Source organism: Solanum dulcamara, chromosome 4, assembly GCF_947179165.1.
Source record: "Solanum dulcamara chromosome 4, daSolDulc1.2, whole genome shotgun sequence".
Classification (NCBI taxonomy): Eukaryota; Viridiplantae; Streptophyta; class Magnoliopsida; order Solanales; family Solanaceae; genus Solanum; species Solanum dulcamara.
The window spans coordinates 80175034-80196816 of record NC_077240.1 but is presented as its reverse complement, the minus strand read 5'-3'; the positions used below and the strand labels follow the sequence as shown (position 1 = coordinate 80196816).

General features: G+C 32.8%; 4 protein-coding genes and 2 non-coding genes across 8 annotated transcripts; 3 read left to right on the top strand and 3 right to left on the bottom strand.

Annotated features, from left to right (window-relative positions):
- Window positions 1–684: 684 nt before the first annotated feature.
- Window positions 685–2419, bottom strand: LOC129887831 (probable polyamine transporter At3g13620). The gene has a single exon (XM_055963062.1). The coding sequence runs from the start codon at window positions 2255–2257 to the stop codon at window positions 833–835; it is 1425 nt and encodes a 474-aa protein (XP_055819037.1). The 5' UTR covers window positions 2258–2419; the 3' UTR covers window positions 685–832.
- A 1044-nt stretch (window positions 2420–3463) lies between these two features.
- Window positions 3464–7075, top strand: LOC129887830 (uncharacterized). The gene is made up of 5 exons (XM_055963061.1): window positions 3464–3840; window positions 5048–5182; window positions 5539–5576; window positions 5702–5768; window positions 6593–7075. Exons 1-5 carry the CDS (start codon window positions 3613–3615, stop codon window positions 6935–6937), a joined length of 813 nt encoding a protein of 270 aa, XP_055819036.1. The 5' UTR covers window positions 3464–3612; the 3' UTR covers window positions 6938–7075.
- Window positions 7076–7209: 134 nt separating this feature from the next.
- On the top strand, window positions 7210–7363 carry LOC129888108 (U1 spliceosomal RNA). Its single transcript, XR_008766538.1, has one exon. It is a non-coding gene; the product is annotated as a U1 spliceosomal RNA (small nuclear RNA).
- A 1559-nt stretch (window positions 7364–8922) lies between these two features.
- LOC129887828 (probable polyamine transporter At3g13620) lies at window positions 8923–11008 on the bottom strand. Its single transcript, XM_055963060.1, has one exon. It carries the CDS (start codon window positions 10924–10926, stop codon window positions 9481–9483), a length of 1446 nt encoding a protein of 481 aa, XP_055819035.1. The 5' UTR covers window positions 10927–11008; the 3' UTR covers window positions 8923–9480.
- A 6148-nt stretch (window positions 11009–17156) lies between these two features.
- LOC129887827 (uncharacterized) lies at window positions 17157–20699 on the top strand. Of its 3 annotated transcripts, none has more exons than XM_055963058.1 (4): window positions 17157–17341; window positions 18607–18981; window positions 19488–20131; window positions 20631–20699. In XM_055963058.1, the coding sequence occupies exons 1-4, from the start codon at window positions 17203–17205 to the stop codon at window positions 20673–20675; spliced, it is 1203 nt and encodes a 400-aa protein (XP_055819033.1). In that variant the 5' UTR covers window positions 17157–17202; the 3' UTR covers window positions 20676–20699. The 3 variants fall into 3 exon arrangements, with proteins under 3 accessions (XP_055819033.1, XP_055819034.1, XP_055819032.1); XM_055963059.1 differs by lacking the exon at window positions 20631–20699 and having other exon boundaries at window positions 19488–19955; window positions 20034–20495; XM_055963057.1 differs by lacking the exon at window positions 20631–20699 and having other exon boundaries at window positions 19488–20495.
- A 438-nt stretch (window positions 20700–21137) lies between these two features.
- TRNAG-UCC (transfer RNA glycine (anticodon UCC)) lies at window positions 21138–21209 on the bottom strand. The gene has a single exon. It is a non-coding gene; the product is annotated as a tRNA-Gly (tRNA).
- Between the last annotated feature and the right edge of the window lie 574 nt (window positions 21210–21783).

Below are 21783 nucleotides of genomic sequence, written 5' to 3'. Positions count from 1 at the left end.
GAAGACCAAATATAACCATTCATATTTCCAATTGGAAGATGAACAAAACAAAATATTCATGAATTTACTCAGCATGGAATTAATACAAAGAATACATATTCAAGAGACTTTATGGTGGTTGATACATGTACTAATATGATGATTTCTTATTTAATATTTAATTTATTAAATAGTTTATAACATTTAAAATTTAATGTAGGGGTAAAACCGTAATCTAACTTTTCCCTAACATTCTTCCCTTTTTTTAGTATAATATATATATATATATATATATATATATGAGATGATATGATCAAGAAAAAATCCTCTGTGGGCCAACTGGTGCACAGTTCAAAACTTGATGGATTAAAAAATCTCATCATCAACCTTATCTTGAGAACTTTGTAAAACCAAACCACATCTTGGTTTTACACAACTTCATCGATTTGACAATGGCACTTGGGACGAAACTAGAAAACAAGACGAAACGAAGCACATCACCACCAACCCCTGGCATTGACAATGGCACTTGGGACGACCTCTTAGCGTTAGGCATTTTCCTCCTCAACCACAAAAACGACGTGAAACTCTAGCAGCATCCCAAGACTATACAAGAAATTCACAAACAACGCGATGTCTGCAAAGGTCAAGAAGGACACAACCAATGCTACTGGTATTGGTACAAGAATTTTCCAATCCAAGGTGTGTTCAAAGAATCACATTACTTATGTTTCCAATACTTTACAATAAGAAAAACACATCACAAATGATAAATAAATCAAACTAACAATTCTTTATTTTATATCAAGAAATCCTCGAGGGCCAGCTGGTGCATAGTTTGAAAATCGGTGGATCAAAAAATCTCATCATCAACTTTGTCTTGATCAACAATTTCAAAATCAAACCACATCTTGGTTTTACAAAACTCCATGAAGAAGTACCAAGCAATAGCGAAAACAGTGAGCAAGGCACTGACTATATACACGGTCCTATGAGCAACAACCATAACATAAACTAGAAAACAAGACGGAACAAAGCACATCACCACCAGTCCTGGCATTGACAATGGCACTCGGTATGGCCTCTTAGCTTTAGGCATTTTCCTCCTCAACCACAAAAACGACGCGAACTCTAGAAGCATCCCGAGACTATACAAGAAATTCACAGATGACACAATGTCTGTGAATGTCAAGTAGGACACAACCAATGCTACTAGTGTTGGTACAAGAATCCCAATCCAAGGTGTGTTGAACCATTCTGATCTTACACCGAAAACCCGAGGCAACAACCCCATCTCAGCCATTCCAAGAATTTGGTAAGCACAACTACTCAACTGAGCCTCATACAAACCAATCACAGACAGAACAATCCCAAGTTCCATCCAATATTTCAACCAATTTCCAGCAATCATAGAAGCCAAATTAGCAAAATAGCCATCAGTCCATTTACCTTGTTCCAAAGGGACAGCACCACTAGTGCCCAAAAGTGGCAACACATAACTAATACATGTAACAATCCCAGCTGAAAAAAGTGCTTTAGGAAATGTCTTTTGAGGTTGTTCAACTTCACCAGCTAAAGTACTAGCATTATCCCAAAAATTCAAGTTCCAAAAAAGGGTATTAAAGAACAAGTTCCAATCTTTTTTGACACCCTTTTGGCCTAAACTCAACCATCTACTAGGATCAATCTTTGGAATTGAAAACAATGTAATTAACCAAAAGGGACAAAGGGAAAGAACACCAAGAACAACAGCAGTGTAACCAACTATTGACAAACCTAAATAATTCATAAAAGACAAGAACATAGATATGAAAAAAATAGCAATATACCTAGGTAAACCAGAATCAAGAATTGGGTAAATCAATTTAATGTAATCTAAACAAAGAACAGGGTAAGAAGCTAAGTTACAAACAGCACTAAGTAATTTCCAAGAACCCATTAAAGAACCCCAAAAGGGTCCAAAAGCTTTATCAGCCCAAATGACAAAACCCCCATTACCTGGGAAAGTAGTGGCAAGTTCAGCAGTTACAAGAGCTTCAGGGACACTCCAAATAAATGGGAAAATCAGGAATCCAAGAATTGCAAGAAGGGGTCCAGCTGCCCCAATTGCTGCTTCTGCCCCATAAGGGCCACCAGATACCTCAAAAAAGATAATGAAAATAAGTGGGATAAGAGCTAATTTCTTGGTGTTTTTAATGGGGCTGGGGATAGGGGTAGTGGGTTGTTCTTCATTTTCAAGAAAGGGTTGAGATGAAGAAGGAATTTGAGAATCTGTCATGATGCAATTGCAGAGAAAATGAGGAAAGCTTTCTTTTGTCCACACTTTCCAAGAATGGGAAAGTGAGGATTTTTTTATTGAAGATTTTAGATGCAAAATTTGATTTCTTTCATTATTGTATTGATTGTGATCCAAAAACTTCGGTTGGTAAGATTATTATTTTTTTAAATTTTATATTTAAGATCTATGTAATATGAATTATTAAAAAATAGATAAAATAAATGTTCACCATTCTTTAATCAAAAAATTCGAATTTGAATTTTATAAATAAATTTATCTTTTGATAGAAAATCTCGCATATCTTATGAGTGATTCTATTATTACAAAGATTTCTCTTTCTAACCAAAAAATTATTGGTATACCTGTTGTGATTGACCAATTCCTAATATAATAGTCAAAAGTCCTCGTCCAATCAAGATAATATGAATTGCTCACTCGATATAGACATCTACATCTATCGAGATGGAGCGACTCATAACAAGTTGGATTTAGATATTTTTTTTGTTTCTCGACTTTCCAAAGACATAAGTTCAGTACTATCATCTTAAATTAGACCTTTCGATACGAATTTAGATTATTGTTCATTCAATATCAACCTCTTTGCCTACCAAGGTGGAATGACTCTTAACAAGATTGATAGACTTAAATTTTTTTGTCGTCTCTTGACTTCTCAAAGATATATGTTAGTAGGACTTTCTTAAATGTGACTTTTCGATGTGAATTTGGATTAAATATGCCGTAAAGAAATTGTTGTTAAATTTAAAATAGTAAGATAAGAAAAAAAATTGTCTTGAACCATGGCACTTGAATTTGGGAATCATTTCATTTAAAATAAGTACAAAATGTATAAAATAGATTAAAAAATTTCATTTCATAATTAAAAAAAGTAAAAAACGAAAAACGAAAAAAATAAAATAAAGATAAGCTAAAAAAAAGAGAAAAAAATAAAAGGAAAAGAAAGAAAAGAAGGGAAAAAATGTAAGAATAAAAAAAAATGTGACCCCCAAAAAAAGGGACAAAAACAAGGAAAAAGAGAAATAGAAAAAAGGAAAAAAAAAGCTTTTGAAATTCTATTTAATCATTAAAATACAAATTTCTTTTATTTTTTTAGGTTTGACTACAATTGTATTCAAGAAATTTTCATTAAATGAACGAAAAATATTTTTGTAAGATTTTTCTTATAATCCATAAAATATCAGGACCAGGCATTACGAGACTCATTTATAAACTTGACTGAAAAAATGAATGAGCAGGGTTGAACAGGTAAATTCACACAAACTCCATCTAATTCATTTGGTTGGAGCAAAGTAAGCACAGGACACAGCCAAAAGGAGGAAACTTCTCTTAGGAACATCATGTTATTGCAGAGTTGGGGCTACCCATCTGCTGCTTCTTTAAGTTTCTCCAGCAAACAAAATACTTCAATTTACAACAATCCAACAACGAAAATCCTAATATTTCCCTGTCTTGGAAAACATGGTAGATGTTTTTCTTCCTCTTCTTTGACCTATAAACATTTTCCTAAGTTGCTGTGTCTTCATGGGTTTGGAATAGAAGACATTACTGATGTCATCCATAACAAGGTCAGCCACTCGACTTCATAGGTTTGATAAAAAGTTGAAATCTTTTTTCAATTCTTGATATTTTCCTTTTTTGTGAGGTTGCTTTTGTTGGTTCTTTTGTGTAAAGTTTGTGTCTTTATGTATCAATTGGGCTAAAGTTCAGTTGGGTTGCCATTGTTTATGGCGATAGTTGGAGGGTCAGTTTCAGATTGATGATTAAATTAATATATAATCTTTTCTTGATAACTTACAACTTGTTTGGATGGTTGTTACCTATGGTATTGTCAATTTTTATACTGTGTGTAAACTTGTCAATTAGATCCCAAATTGATTGTTTTTCCTATTTTTCCAAGTCTCGGTGGATAGACATTTTTCATTACATGTGTGGTGGATAGACATTTTTCATTACATGTGTTGGTGGGAGCTAGCAAGTACTAGTGGAATTAGTCGGGTGAGTGCAAGCTGGTCCAAACACAACTGTTATTTAAAAAAAAAAAGAATCTCAAATTGTTGGATTTACACTGTGTTGTAAAGTTGGTGTCTTTATGTATCAATTGGGCTAAAGTTCAGTTGGATTGTCATTGTTAATGGTGATTGGTGAGACATAATACACTTCAATTTACAACAACCCAACAAACAAAATCCTAGTACTTCCTTGTCTTGAAAAACATAGATGTTTTGCTTCCTCTTCTTTGACCAATAAACCTTTTCCTAAGTTGCTGTGTCTTCATGAGTTTGGAATAGAAGACATTACTGATGTTATCCATAACAAAGTTAGTCACTCCACTAATAGCTTTTTAGGTTCCGATTTCTGAATTGGTTCGATATCCATTAGGTTTGGTGAAACTTGAAAGATGTCTCAATTGGCTAATTGGACTTAATGTTTGTGTAAAGGTCACTTTCACAACATGATTATCAGAGATAACACAAAATAAAACAGTGCAAGATGTCCTTTTAGTGTTTGTTTTTGGATAATAAGTCATGTTTTTACCATAATGTCTGCGATTAGCTCAGATGTCAAGCAGGAACTCTCCGATGTTTCTCTTCAATTACATTGTTAGGAACTGTGTATGAGTTCTTATTTGGTACACGGTTCCAGAAAATGGCTCGACGTCTCTTAAACTGAAACATCATTTTCATTAATATGTAGATATTTGTCTCCGAAAATCACATTGCTGTATGAGGGTATGCCTTTAAATGATATTGAATTGTTTGAGACAACCCACAGGTTTTGGTTGCAGCAGCTGTATCCGCAGCGGTTGGTCAGTTAATGAAGCCTTTTACTTCATCTTTATTTTATGGCAATGAGTTCAATTTCAAGACTGCCTTTCAGGCTGGGGGTTTCCCTTCCACACACTCATCTGTAAGATTTTTATCTTTCTAATCGCAACCTTGTATAACCTCACCTATCATTTGCACACCCACTTCGTAAACCAATGTTTTACGATAATTCCCAGATTAGTTTACGATTAAAGAAAATTTAGTGATTCACAAAATATGAGCTTTGTTGCCCTATTCATTCTACTATGTTGCTCGGACTCTCCAAAAGTGTTGTGCCTGGGATTGAAGAAAACCAGCATCCACGCTCATGTCGGATCCTTCAAAAATGCATTACTTTTGGAGGATCCAACACGCGCCTGACAACATTTTTGAAGAGCACGAGCAACATAGCATTTCTGTCTAGTGTCTCGTTTAATTTCATCTACTTCCAAATGACAGGCAGTAGTCGCCACAGCCACCGCCCTTGGCTTGGAAAGGTATTTTACTCCTTTTGCTGTTCCCCCCTAGAAGAAGCTACACATGAACTACAACTTAATTCTGTTTCCATGACTATTTGGTTTGTCTAGCTATGAGTGACATGCTATCAGTGCGGTAAATGCAGGGGGGTTTCTGATTCGATTTTTGGTTTAGCAGTGGTTTACGCTGCCCTTGTGATGTATGATGCACAGGTATGTGTTGGAAACTTGAGCAACCCTCCTCTTTTTTTTTTCCAACTTCACTTCGAAAAAGAATTTCTTTCGGAGTTTGGACGTTCTAAAGTCTCATGTGGCATAACAAGCCTAATCACAAACCTTTAAAGTGTAAAATTTAGCAGGAGACAGGAGTGATGTTTGTTGATATTCCCTCGAGAAGGCATTCGTCATTGCCTTCGATAACTTTGTGGTCACTCCTCGATGACAAAGAAAGGATATTAACTTAGGAAGACAAGTTCACACTAAACAGATGCGAACCATCTATATTTCTAGTAAAGGCTCAACACTATATGAGTTGGGCTAAATTTCTCTTTGTGCTATTATATGATTGAAAATATACTTCAAACTGTAAGTTTCCAACATATCCTAGATATGATACTATAAAGTCTATAATGATAGGTACTGTACCACCATCATATCTACCTGAGTCCCGACTAAGGATCCGATCCATAGCTTACATCACATCCATATCGAACATCCAAAACGTGAACCATACCCTTCACGCATCACCTGATCGATGTCCTAGCTAATTTTGATTCTAGACCAAGCTTAATCTATTATGCTCAGACTCCCCAAAAATGATGTTGCATTCATGTGGAATCCTCCAAAAATATACTACTTCTGTAGGATATGACACACACCCTGCAACATTTTTAAGAGTCCGAGCAACAGAGTTTAATTTCAATTCCATTTTAGGCTTTAAAATTAACTGAAAAATTGCATTAGTAAAACGTTTTGTTCTTCCTTTTCCTTGCTTTATACAACTGGTTTGTCTCACCATCAACATGTTGCTTCTGTAGGGAGTTCGAAGGGAAGTAGGCATTCATGCAAAAGCGTTCAATAAAGCTTTGTTCAGAAATCAAATAAACTCAGTTCCATCTACTAACGAACTTAATGTTTTGACGGATTCTATACAAGAGAAATTATCCTCAGGCACAGAGAAATCTGATCCTCGATTATCAGAGGAATCAAGTCCATTTCAACCAAGGTCGAAGAATGCTACTTTATTGCTTAAACCCGATGAGAGAAGAATCTCATCGTCTAGTTTTGCTCCATTGAAAGAACAGGTTGGTCATACAGAGGTTGAAGTCATAGCTGGTGCATTGCTCGGATTCTTTGTAAGCTTAGCGGTAAGTTTAGCGTGACCCCTCAGTCCTTATTGTTTACTTTGCGTTAGTTTTTGGCCTATGAGATACCACAGAAAAGCTGTATACAACATATTTACAAAGCAAAATGCAACTAAAATCCTTCTATAAATTGAAATATCAAGAAAATTTTCACTAGCTTGCCTTCATGTGACCTTTTTGTGTACAATTTCTTGGGTGAATCGTGCTTTCGTAACCTGATGTTGATCTAGATAATAGCACTAGATGGACGGTTTGAATTGATTTCGGTACAGAAAGAACGATCCACCTATTGACTTACCTGGACGGGGTCAATAGGCGATCAAGAAGGCTTATGGTCAATCTAAGGTCAGCTCCTATCCATTACACTTGGGAGCGATGCCAGTCTAAGGTCAGCTTAAGTGGTTGAGCCCACGTCATAATTTGTGGTAGTCCCCCCCACCCCGCTCCCCCTCCCCCTCTGGATCCACCTATGTATTTTCGCTCTTTTTGGGTCATGTTCATGATGGTGCTCTCTCTTTTCTGTATAATCTGAATCATAAAACTAGACACTTTATTCTCATCTTGTGGAATAATACATAGGAGGATTGGGGTTTTTTTCACACAATGAATAGTGTGACTATTCATCATGACAAGATTTTAACTTTTATATATCGACAGTGTAAATGATTCTTTTGCACAAATTACCTAAGAGATGATTATAGGTAACTTGAAAAATAAGAAATGCGAGTTAAATTACATTGATATTGTCTATCGTTTTTTACACCGTCAGTATATATAGTTGTTAAATCCTAAGTACAAAATACAAAAGAAAATTGAAATTGAACATGACAAAGCAAAGGATATTTGCATTCAATTATTTTTGTCTTCCCTTGGCTAAAAATAAAAAGAAGAAAATTCATACCAGCACAACTATCTCCCTGTTTAATATTTCTCATAAATAATAACTAAATAACCCGTCTCAATTGTGCTATCAAAAGCTCTAGAAAAGTCAAAATAGGAGAACACTAATCATCTTAAGATATAATACTCGATTATATTACATGCATGAGGGACAATCGAAAATGACCCAATAAATTATAAATGTAACTGTTACATATATGTTAAATCCTAAGTATAAAATATAAAAGATAATTGAAAAAAAAATTAAGTAAAAGCAAAGGATATTTTTTATTTCAATTCTTAACAAGTGCCAAAAAATGAAGTATATACATATAAGGATCGTTTGGTTCGCGGATAAAGTTATTCGGAAATATAGTCCTGAAATTATAATCTTGTGACCAAGTAATAATACCAAGTTGGAATTAAATTTATACCTTTAACTAAACAAAATATAAATGTAATTTCAAACTTAATCTTAAAATATCTCACCTTATCTCGCGCATCAAAAGACTCCATAATGACTACTGTCTAGTGATTACAAGAATTTAACTTAGTGTAAAAGACATGTTTGCACTATCAAACTACTTAAAGAGGTGATTATAGGTAACTAATAATAAGTGAAATTAATGACTTGAAAAATAAAACGTCTAACTCATTACGATATAACATTTTTCACATCGTCAATGTATATAAATTAAATGTTAACCATAAAATGCAAAAGAAATTGAAAATGAATATGACAAATCAAATCATATTTTGCATTCAAATTCTTTGAGAACTAAAAGTGTACATTTTTTCTATGTATGAAGTCTACATCTATAAAAAGTCTTCACAAATCACAAACTAACTAGAAAAGACAAAAAAAAATCATCCCCACTTGTCTCCCTATTGATTATTCAACATAAATATCACTATCACATTAGTGTTGAACTTTAGCCAACTTCTTTTGACTTACAAAACTTCATCAAAAAAATACCATCCCATCCCTCCAATAGTCATCAATCCACTAATTAACTACATTGGTGAGATTAAAAAAAAATGATAGTTCATGTGTGTTTTACCATTATTTCTAAATTCGAAGTACAAAATATAAAGATTAAGCTATTAGATGAGATGTGTGTAACTTACCCACTTCAAAAATATTTACCACCATGAATTATGATGAAATAGATGAGGTCCCTTTCGAGTTGTGACTATGAAAAAACTTCTAGTTAGGGAATGCTTTCCCCTTAAATAGGCATTACACAGCGTGAGTCCCAATTAATTGAGGCCCCAATATATGCATCAAACATCGATGGAAAACCAAAAAGAAGTAAGACAAAGCTTGTGATGGTTTGTGGTGGTAATTAGGAGGACATCCAAGCTTGTAATTGTCCTCAATCAGATTGTGATGGAATGGATAAGATCTCTTTTCAGCCCTCTATTAGGAAACGCTTTCCTCATAGCACAAGTCCAAATTAATTGAGGACTCGATACAGGTATCGAACATCAATGGAAAACCAAAAAGAAGTACAGAAAACAAAAGAAAATTGAGAAAATGAATGACAAAAGAAAGGATATTTTTGCATTCAATTGTTTGAGAAATAAAGCAACATCTTTCCAATATATGAAGTCACATCTATGAAAATGCAAAATAAAAAAGAAGAAAAGTCATACACACCAACTACTTCCCTATTGATTATTCACTCGTAAGTATCATCTACCTTATTATTGAACTTTAGCAACTTCTTTGACTTACAAAACTTCATCAAAAAATACCATCCAATCCCTCCAATAGTCATCAATCCACTAATCAAATACACAATCTTTGTTGCTATAGCCATGATGAAAACCAAAAAACCACATGGAATCAAACACATAATCACCAAAAGTGGCAATCTCATTGGCACCCTATAAGGCCTTTTAATCAATGGATATTTCCTCCTCAACCAAAGAAATGATGCAAATTCCAAAAGCATACCTAAACTATACAAGAAATTTGCACAAGAAATAATATCTTGAAAATCCATATAAGACATTCCAAGTGAAATTGCTGTTGACAATACTATCCCAACCCATGGTGTATTAAACCATTTTGACCTTAGTCCAAAAAACTTAGGTAAAAAAGAAATTTCAGCCATACCCAAAATTTGAAATGCTGAACTACTCAATTGAGCTTCAAATAATCCAATGGCAGACAACACAGCACCTATTTCAATCCAAAATTTCAACCACCTCCCCGATATGATCTCCGCCGCATTAGCCATAAACCCCGTCTCCCAATCGCGCTGGTCCACTGCGACCGCGCCCGTTACAGCCATAAGTGGTATAATATACCCTAAGCAAGTGAACACTACACTAGAAAAAAGTGCTTCAGGGAATGTCTTTCTTGGATTTTCAACTTCACCAGCCATAGTACTAACATTATCCCAAAAATTTAAATTCCAAAAAAGGGTATTAAAGAACAAGTTCCAATCTTTCTTAACCCCCTTTTGACCTAAACTCAACCACCTATGAGGATGAATCTTTGGGATAGCAATAAATGACATTATGATAAAAGGAGCAAGTGAAATAACCCCAAGTGCCACAGCAAAATACCCAACAATTGTTAAACCAGTATAGTTAACAACTGATAAAAACAAAGTTGAACCAAGAATTGCCAATTTTCTTGGAACCCCAGAATCAAGAATTGGGAAAATTTTCTCTAAATAACTAATGCACAAAACAGGGAAAGATGCAATATTTATGACACCAGTAAGGAATTTCCAAGAACCCATTAAAGAACCCCAAAAGGGTCCAAAAGCTTTGTCAGCCCAAATGACAAAACCCCCATTACCTGGGAAAGTTGTTGAGAGTTCAGCTGTAATAAGGGCTTCTGGTACACTCCAAATAAAGGGGAAAATTAGAAATCCAAGAATTGCTAGTAAAGGACCAGCTGCTTTAACTGCTGGTTCTTCACCATATGGACCACCAGCTACTTCAAAGTATATGAGGAAGATTAGTGGTATGAGGGTTAGTTTGTGGTTTTTTGGGGTGGTGGGGTGGGTGGTTGTAGGGAGGTGTTGGGTGGTTTGTGGTGATTTTATGGTGGCTGTTGTCATGGTGGAGGTATGTAAATCAAGATTTTGTGTCTCAATCTTTTGTGTCATTTTTTTTGGGGGGGTCAACTAAATTTGGTTTTGGGAGGTGAAATGATTGACTCAACAAGTTTCTTGGAAGATGTAGTAATATAAATATACAAGAGTGGACAGTAGGAGCGGCGAGACTATTTCACTATTAATTTAATTGGTATGAAAAAAATTATATTGGGAGCGTCATAAACTCTATAATGCATAATTTTGATTTAGTCAGAGTTCTATTGGAGGCTTCAAACATGGGGGGAATCAAAAAAAAATCTTAAGTAGTATAGTGGGATGATGTTTGAGTCAGGTTGCGTGCATCTCAACTAATTCACGTTAATTTGTGTGTACTTCAATTAATTTAATGACAGTATTGCTTGCTACTTCTCACTAGTATAGAAATCACCTTGGATACCAAAAATTTCATGATTCTCAAATATGAAATAATCTTAAATAGTATATTTGTGATGGTGTCCGAATAAGTTTGTGTGCATCTCGATTAATTTTATGAAGTTTTGTTACCTCCTACCAATACAATACATCACCTTGCATGCACTTCAATTAACTTTATGAGTTATATGCTACTTCTCATTAGTACAAGTATTGAATAACTTTTCCATCAAGATTTAAACAAATAAATAGAAATCACCTAGCATACCTAAAATTTCATGATTTTCAAATGTGAAAATCTTAAATGGTATATTGCGAGGGTGTTTGAATTAGCTTCCGCGCATTTTAATTAATTTTATGAGATATTTACTATCTCCTACCAACATGTCACCTTGCGTGCATATTTCGATTAATTTTATAAGATATTGGCTACTTCTCAATAATAGATATATGTAATTATATGTCCATCAAGATTTGGTTACATGAGAAAAAAAAATCACTTGATATACCTAAAATTTCATGCATCTCAAATATGAAATAATCTTTAAGTAATATATTGTGGTGGTGTCCAAATTAGCTTGTGCGCATCTCAATTAATTTTATGAGATATCTATTACTATGTCTTACTAACACAAATATCAAATAACTTTATCTATCAAGATTTTAAAAAAAAAAATTACAAAATATACCTAAAATTTCACAATTCTCGAATAAGAAATAATTTTAAATAAAACTTTTTTTTTAATAATAATATCTGAATCAACTTACAGCACCTTAATTTATAGTATAGACGGTCTATTATCTTTCACCAACATAAACATTACGTAACTTGTTAACAAACGAAAAGGATTTCACTGAAATTTGAACATACAACGTCTGCAGAGGGTTGACTCTTGCAATAAATATGCAAGAGTGCAATAATAATAATAATAATAATAATAATAATAATGATGATTGCAGAGGGTTGACTCTTGCAATAAATATGCAAGAGTGCAATAATAATAATAATAATAATAATAATAATAATAATAATAATAATGATGATGATGATGAGGATGATGATGATGAGGATGATGATGATGAGGAGGAGGAGGATGATGATGATGATGAGGATGATGATGATGATGATGAGGATGATGATGAGGATGATGATGATGATGATGATGAGGATGATGATGATGATGATGATGATGAGGATGATGATGATGATGATGATGATGATGATGATGAGGATGATGATGATGATGATGATGAGGATGATGATGATGATGATGATGATGATGAGGATGATGATGAGGATGATGATGAGGATGATGAGGAGGATGAGGAGGAGGAGGAGGATGATGATGATGATGATGATGATGATGATGATGATGATGATGAGGAGGAGGAGGAGGAGGAGGAGGAGGAGGAGGAGGAGGAGGATGATGATGATGATGATGATGATGATGAGGATGAGGAGGAGGAGGAGGAGACAAAATTCATATCATTATTGTCTCAATTTTTTTCTTTTGTATTAATATTTTTATAATTAGTTATGTTTATTACTACCAAACAAGTGTGGTGGATAATGAATCTCTTTATGATTAATTAAAAATCTCGAGTTTGAATTTTAAGATTTAGAAAAATAATGAATAGAAATATTTTTTAGGATCAATGATACTGAATATCAAATAATTATATGAAAAAAAAAATTATTATTATTATTTATTATTATTATTATTATTATTTTATGTTTCTAAAAAGTTGTTATGGTTTATTATTTTATATTTTTTAATATTTGCACATGGTGCTAAATTGGGTAGTGCACTACCTCAATTGGAGCCTTCTTGTTTAATATTTTCTGCTCAATATTTTTTTGATTAATATCAAGTGGACTATGACCTAAGAGGAGTAATAACTTGTTCACGTTATTCATTCATTATTATTATAATGTGGAAACACAATCTTCAATAATATCAAGATATAAAAAATATAAAAAAAACATGTGTTTTTTTTTAATTTCATTTATTAATTGGCCAAAAAAGCTTGATACGTATCGCCAAATGACAAAAATAATCCCTTGGTAAGTTGAATTTTTTTAATCTATTAAATATTTAACAAATTCTGAATAATAAATTTAATAATTAATATATCAAAAGAAAATATTTTGGGATTTTTTTCGTGATCAAACGTTACTTCAAAAAATATTTAGTATAATTATCAAAATATTTTCATGAAATGAATTTTTAACATCATTTTAAAATTATTGAGGAGAAAAATGGGATGTATTCTAAACCATCTTCTTTTCCATTAATACTTTTGTTTTACTTTGTTTAAAAAAAATTATAATTTTAAATATATCATAATATTTATTTGGCTATAAGAATTTTTTTTATAAGAAAAATATTAAAACATATTATTCTTTTTACAAGAATTAATTTTAAAAAATGTCAAATAAAATGGAACGGCGGCAATATTAAGTTTAGCCACCTATGTTTTGCATGACTAATTGTGTGAACAAATTAACAGCGGAAAAAACAATTCAACAATTAACATGTGAGGTTTGAGTAACTAAGAAAAAAAATTGAAAAATTCGTAATCGAAAATAAGTTATAGTCATTTGTGTGGCTGAAAGGTATGTAGAATTTAAAGTTAAATTATTTCTCTCGAAAAGACATCCTTAACTTCTTTCTTTTGTTGTGTTTTTCCTCCTTAATAACAATTAGGGGTGTGCAAAAAGCGAACCGATCAATAAATCGAATCGAAAAAATGTTATTGGGTTATTGGGTTGATGGCTTTTTGATGGTTTTATAAAAAACAATTATCGGATTATTGGTTCGATATTGATTTTTAATATTGGATAAACCGATAATTCATTAAAACAATAGTAATTTACTACTTTACCTCTAAATAAATATTAAATATTAATATCAATACATTTGTCCTTTAGCCTTCAATTCACATTATTATCCTAGTTATTTTATTTGTGTTGCACTTGTAGAGTTCTTCTCATGTTAGTTACTATTGTTTTTATTTTATGAGCATTCCGTAAAGTTATATTATTATGTGTTATCGCGCCAAATTGTTAGAGAAGTCATATAATTATTTTATCAGCATTTTCTTATTGATTAAACCAAAAATCGGACCATTAAGAACTAAAACCGATAAATCAAAAATCGATAAAAAAAATTATTTTATTAGTTTGTTATTGGTTTAGCATATTTCAAAATCGAAAATCGATAATACATAAAATCAAACTGAACCGACCGATGCACACTCCCTAATAACAACAACTTTGGATCAACTTGCACATGCTTCGATCTACTATTAATTTTTGAAAAAATATAAGTGGCTTAAATTCTACATTAATTGTGTGTTCTCCAAACAAGTTCATTTTCTTTTTCTTTGATGGTAGGATAGATTAGAACCAAATTCTTGTTTGGAATAATAAGTAAAAGAGAATAAATAATTGAGGAATATTATCTGTAAAGACCAAACTTATGCCAATATCAAAAGCATATGATACTGTTCTTAGAACAATTATCAGTCAATTTTGTCAAATTTTGGAGTTTTTGAACATTGTAAATTTGATTTAATGGTTAAGATCATAAACCACCACTCGATACAGAATTTTAAGTTTATGAATTTCTGTAATGACCTCGAATAAATTTAAAATAATAAATAGGGTCATAATTAAATACTAGTATTTACAAATCTTACACATTGAATCTGTTGACTGTTATTGCCTTGACTAATTTAAATTTTGCATAGAGTAGGCCTACTAAGGGACAAATTATTCTCATATTTTCAAAACTCGGACTCGATTCATTTGATTAAGTATGAGAAAATCACAATCATCCCACCATGTCCATCAGTGGTCCGCCATGCAAATTATTTATTTAAGTTTGTACAAAAGGATATTTGACGAAAATACCTTTTGCTCTTTCTCAAATGAGTAATACTTTATTGATTTTCTAAAGTAACAATTATTTTAGACTAAATATTTTTACTTAAAAGTGATAAATAAAAAGGATCAAAAGGAAGTACTAATTATATTGTGAAGTTTAATTACTAATTGAATTTTTTTTGTTAGAAACTATGACGACTCCCTTTCTGGGCCCACATATTCAGATATTGTCTAACTCAGGGTCAGTTTGTTCATCCCTTCCTTCACTCTGCAGGGCTTCATGGGAATCGAACCTAGAACCTCGGGCTCCTTTACGTCCACTCTCAGGGAGATCGCCTTTCACCAATTGAGCTACTGCAACAATTAAATTTAAATATCAAAATTCATACATTTGATGGCTATTTTGTAAACTAGATTATCCATAGACATTGGACTGTAATTATTCCAATAAATTACTCCACGAATAAAGTTTTTGCACTGACTGGCCATATTTTTAGGTAGCCTTTAATTTTTGCCTTCAAATATGATGGTCTTTAATTTTTGTTCTTCTTGCTCATTTAATGAAAATCTATAGACCAAAGCACCCTTATCTATGACCTAATTTCTCTAGGCATAAGTTTAGAGAACTTTTGCTTCGCTCTGTATAAATTTTGTAAGAATTAAGTTATGCGGCATAAATTGTGTAGTATTTCTACGACCTAATTTCACTAGGCATAAGTTTAGAGAACTTTTGTCTTGCTCGGCATAAGTTATGTATTTTACAGCATATCTTGTGGGTTCTGAAATTGAAATTTTGCCTCTATTGGCATAAGTTCTATAGGAACTAAGTTATGTTATGTCTTTTACTACATAACTTGTAGGTTCTGAACTGAATTTTTGTCTCAATCTATTTGCATAAGATTGATAGGAATTAAGCGACATAAATTGTTACGTCTTTTAAGGCACAACTTGTTGTTACGTCTTTCAAGGCACAACTTGTGCTACATTATGATATAGAACTATAAATTTATACTGAGTGAAAATTATTTGTTATCTCGATGTTAAAAATATTTTTGATCACTTTTTTTTGCTTAAAGTATTGAAAGACAAAAATTAAAGGAAAAATTACCTAATTACACTCCTTTATTTACCATATTTTCCATTACTTCCATCCATTTCAAAAATTCCTTCTTTTCATCCGAATACATTAATTCAGTAATACAAATACATTAATTAGGATTCATGATTTATCTCTATGTTCAATATATCATGCTTTAAATATTACATGTTGATCCATAAACCCTAATTAATGTATCCGAATTATTGAATTAATATATCCGAATTACTGAATTAATGTATCCGAATTATCATATTTTTAAAAGATTTCTGTAAATTGAAAAATGGTAGAAAAAAATTATAATTAACCCTTTTACACTATGTGATTTATGTAAGTTATACAAAATTAAAGTGAAAATTACTTGAGTGAGTATATTTTAAAAATTAATTATTAATTTTAGCAATATTTTTTTATTTATTATCATTTATAGCAATACTATGATAAATCTATACTTGTATTAAAAGTGAATTATGCATGCAATATGAATGTATAATAAGTGTTCTAAAATATATATTATGTTTGTATAGTAAGAAACTGACATAATGTATTATAAATATATTAAAGTATGTGATAAATAGATCATCCATCTATAAATTTTGTATTATATATGTTTTATAAATAGTTCTCTGAAATATATATTAAAACTATATTATAAATGTATTATAAGTGTTCAGTAATTTTTTTTATTGCTATAGATGGTAAATATTTTCTTAATATAGTATATTTATGTAAGTTTCCCAAAATTAAACACCATCCGACATTTGTGTGAATGACCCAAAAATAATCAAAATAGCCCAAATCACTTCTTATTGGGCTTTTTTAACATTGGGCCTCATAAGATATTTTAGTTGTTCCATTTCCATACGCTTCTTCTTTCTTTCTCTGTAAACTGAAAATCAGCTTCAAGAAAAAGTGAGAAAATTAGCTAAAAATGGAGTTATTATTCATGAAAAATTTGATCTTTGCAACTCAAATTGATGTCCCAAAGAGTAATCCAATAAACCCAATTCGTATAAGAAGGATTTGCAGTTGTTCTTGGAATATTCACTTCAAAAAATCAGACTTTCAAGGTACCCTTTTTGAAGCAGAAAATTATACTCTCTTTGTCACACTTTCTTTTTAATCCCTTAAAAAAAATACTATTAATAAAATAAATTATAGTCACACACATCATCACATAGTGGAAAAGTATTTTAGGACTATAAATTTCAAAAGTTTAGCTTTTTTTCATTAAATTTTGTGTCAAAGTCAAATGTGTGTGAAGTAAATTGGAACGGAGGGAGTAGTAGTTTTTAACTTTTGGGTATTATTTTTATGCAACTTTGTTATTATACACGGTTAGTCTGTTAGCTATGTTAGTCGGACTCTTCAATAATATTATCCCACCTATGTTAGATCCTTTAAAAATGCATTTTTTTAAAGGATTTTTGAAGAGTTCGAGCAACATACAGTGAAAGAAGTTGTTTCGAGAGAGTACAAATCGTTGGGATAAGGAAGACTTAGCTAAAGATAGGTACAATGGAAAAATAAGATCCATATAGCTAGAGGCGTAGCCAAAATTTAAAGTTTATGGGTTCTAGATTAATAGTTGTACATATTCAATGATTTTTTAAGATATATACAAGATTTGAACCAAAGATACTGCCTTCGGCCGAACCTATGGCGTCACTCTATCTACGCCCCAGCATATAGGTTGATATCGACTAGTGGGGAATAAGATTTTAGCCTTGTTAGAGAACTTCTAATATTATTGTTGTTATTATTATTATTTAATATGATGATGTTGTGAAATGAAGAAGTGGAGACTTTATGGTCAAGCCAGCTTGTTTGGGACTAGGGCGTAATTGTTGTTGAGTTGCCTTGCCTATAGCATGTTGACACAAGAGTAACCAAAATGAAGAAAAAAGAAAAAAAATAGAGAATGTAACATCCTTGGGTAGATTTCACTGTTGTTCCTTGTTCCCTTTTTCTATGTGAACGATGGTGATATTTCATGAAGTAAAAGGGAACAACTGATAGTTGAGGACTTGAGATGTGTTTTGATAAATAGTTAGTGATAGTTCAGGTAGGAAATTCGCAAAAATGTGAATCTCCATGGAGGTGTAAGTATCAAAGAGGGGTAATGTTCAATGGAACGATTTAAATCGCTGTTAGTGTCTAGATCTATGAAGTGTACTCTTCTGACTTCAGTTGAGTAGAGAGCCAGAGATGAACAAACCACTCTATCTAGACTCATATACAAACCTACTAGGCGTAGACGTAGTATTTCATTTACTCATTTATGCTAGTAATCTTGTTTCAGCTTCTCACTTAGGTTTATGCAATTAATTTTCAGATTTTCGGGACTATGTAAAACCTTCCCGCCTTTTACCAGCCACTGACATAAAATTCTGTGGAGATTGGTCGCTGGAAAACATGCTCAATCATTCGAAATTGGACAGATCCAACTCTTTTTACAAAGTCAAAGTGCAAACGAGTAGCGCATATGGATCAGATCTTACCGATATAAACTCTGAAGTCCTGCTTTGTTTGATAGATGCAAATGGTGATTCAATCTTACAGAGGATATTCGCTGGTCCGGAGAATGCCAGTTCTGTGCAGTCACAAGGTTCTGATCTTCTCCATTTCCAAAGAGGTTCCGTAGATGAGTTCGTATTTGAGGGACCTAAACTTGGAAAAATTGCAGCTGTTTGGATCAGCCCAGAATCAGGTCAGTATTTCCAACTGACATACGCTATGTTGCTCAGACTTTTCAAAAAAATGTTGTTGCATCCGTATTGGATCCTCCAAAATGCACTACTTTTGGAGGATCCGACATGCAACCGTCAGCATTTCTGAAGAGTCTGAGCGACATAGCATGTAAGATCAATTCTTCTAAGGATCGAGATGTGATCTTTTTGTCCAGAAAAGTACATCTGGCTGGCATATCGATATTTTCCGAACTGCATTTGACTTGTCAAAGTAGTCATCTCCATTTACACTTCACACTACGTCTGAATCTGTTTCAAATCAGTAAGAATCCTGATTACTCAACAGTAAAAGTTCATCAAGCACCAGAAAAACTGGTCGGACATTTTTGAAGAGTCCGATCAACATAGCTATGAAGCATTTGTTTGATTACTGTTATGCATATTTTGAGCATCAAAAAGGAAATTAATAGACATGAAGCTCGAATGTTTTTGAATTTTTGGTGTTAAACTGTTAAATAATAAGCAGGTCAATGGAGGCTTGGAGGCATGAGCATAACTGTCATTTCCCTTCTAAATTCCGAGTCAGTAGGAAATGAGAAGAATTTATCAGACTGTACAGCCATCCAGTATGACTTTGATATCGAGGATGTCTTGCTCGGTGAGAAAAGCGATAGTTCCATGATGGAGTTTAGACCATGTTCGGTTACTGAGTTTTCTGAGGACAACATTGTATCATTAAGTGAGAAAACTTCACCATCATTTTCCCTTAGCACTCAGAACATATCAAACGAAGACACCATGAAGGAATACACAGATTTGAAGTTATCTTTGTTGCTTTACGATGCAATCCTTACCATTGCTGGCTCGTCTATTGCATTCTTAGCTGGGGATAAGTCTGCAATCGCCTTCTTAACAGGTGGTATCGGAGGATTCCTCTATCTCTTACTCGTGCAGAGGTCTGTTGACGGTATACCATCTTCAGAATTGACTCCAAGTAACAGAACTCAAACTCTTGATCAAACCGATAAGGGATTCAAAGGCTCAGTGCTAAACATAGTATTGGCTCTTGCAGTTACTACCATTGCAGCAAAATATGCTCTCGGAGACGTTGCTAGAGTGCTGACACCGCAAGATCTCATGCTTGGAACGATCGGATTTCTGTTGTCCAAGGTATCCGTGATTTTGGCAGCTTTTCTACCAATAACAGGTTCAAGAGAAAACAAATGATACTATACTCATAATAGTCCTTGCATATTCATGTTTAGCTTATACAGAGTAACAGACAAATACTACTACTTTTTTATAACGGTGGTGTTTGGGTTATTTTGGATGTACCTGACTAATTCCACGGGGTACCTGCTACATCCCACCAACACAGGTACCAGATGACTCTGTCCACCGTGACTTATACAGATAAATCTTTTACTTTAATCTTGATTTGTCTTCAGTTGTACACATACTATTTAACCATAATACACTTGTATATGTATCCAAGAACAACAAAGATATATACAACCTTCCACATGACTTCTTCGCTACTGTATATGTTTTACACACTTATTTTTCGGTATTTCTTTACTTGAGTCGAGAATCTATCGAAAATAATCTCCTCTTGACTTCTTTGCTACTTTATTTGCTTCACATACACTTGTTTTTCGATATTTCTCAGAGAGTCTATCGAAAACTTGTGGTTACACTTGGTATGTCATTGTAGTTGTTTGGGTCAGCTTGGACGCACCTGACTAATTTCACGGGATGCCTGCTACATCCCATCAACATAGGTATCAGATGACTTTGTCCACCGTGACTTATACAAATAAATCTTTTACTTTAGTCTTGACTTGTCTTCAGTTGTACACATACTATTTAACCATAATACACTTGTATATGTATCCAAGAACAACAAAGATATATACAACCTTCAACATGACTTCTTCGAGTTTATCGAAAACAATCTCCTCTTGACTTCTTTGCTACTTTATTTGTTTCACACTTGTTTTTCGATATTTCTTTACTTGAGCAGAGAGTTTATGGTTACACTTGGTATGTCATTTTGGTTGTTTAACATTTATATTATATGGGAGAAAGAGACTATACCTTAATTTTTTTATGTCTTTATTTTTTCGCTTAATATAGATTTTAAAAATCATCAGAAAATTTTAAAAAATATAAATGCTGCGTCTGCCGGGAGTCGAACCCGGGTCTATTGCTTGGAAGGCAATTATCCTAACCGTTGGACTACAAACGCTATGTTGTATTCCAAAGTTATTCATAATTATTTACATTATAAAATGTGTCCGCTTTTTAAAATGAGTGTAATTATCAAGCTTAGAGCGTGTGAAACTCATTACTACCTCGTGAGGATGTTAAGATCATATCATGTTCTACGAAAGCTCTTCTGTTTCGGTAGTATTATCGCACAGTTGTCCGTCCTAGAAAAGTAACTCGTCACACAAGATCGATAAGCACATCGTCCGACTGCTAGCCGAGCAAATTGAAGTTATCTTCCGATCAATTATCCATCAAAGTAAAAATTATTAATCACGAGCTTAACTATACCCTACTATGACCAACATGGAATTTTAATTTCTTTGCATATATAGAGTATTTCCAAACTGAGAATCATAACATAATCATCATTTATTGGTTAATTAATATGCATCATTTTCCAATCTCCTTGAGTTATATGTTATCTGACTCAGACATTTGAAATTTAACTTATTATAGTATTTATTGTAGGTCAAGTTTACCTGATTATATAATTTTTTTAAAAAACTATATATAATATATATTGTAATTATATTTAATAAAAAAATTATACA

Excerpts from the sequence above, each read along its gene's own strand:
- LOC129887831 (XM_055963062.1), bottom strand. The coding sequence starts at position 2,257 with ATGACAGATTCTCAAATTCCTTCTTCATCTCAACCCTTTCTTGAAAAT.
- LOC129887830 (XM_055963061.1), top strand. The coding sequence starts at position 3,613 with ATGTTATTGCAGAGTTGGGGCTACCCATCTGCTGCTTCTTTAAGTTTC. Across the intron at positions 3,841-5,047 it reads CTGATGTCATCCATAACAAG|GTTTTGGTTGCAGCAGCTGT; the intron begins GTCAGCCACTCG and ends GACAACCCACAG. Across the intron at positions 5,769-6,592 it reads TTGTGATGTATGATGCACAG|GGAGTTCGAAGGGAAGTAGG; the intron begins GTATGTGTTGGA and ends TTGCTTCTGTAG.
- LOC129887828 (XM_055963060.1), bottom strand. The coding sequence starts at position 10,926 with ATGACACAAAAGATTGAGACACAAAATCTTGATTTACATACCTCCACC.
- LOC129887827 (XM_055963057.1), top strand. The coding sequence starts at position 17,203 with ATGGAGTTATTATTCATGAAAAATTTGATCTTTGCAACTCAAATTGAT. Across the intron at positions 17,342-18,606 it reads CAAAAAATCAGACTTTCAAG|ATTTTCGGGACTATGTAAAA; the intron begins GTACCCTTTTTG and ends ATTAATTTTCAG. Across the intron at positions 18,982-19,487 it reads TTGGATCAGCCCAGAATCAG|GTCAATGGAGGCTTGGAGGC; the intron begins GTCAGTATTTCC and ends AATAATAAGCAG.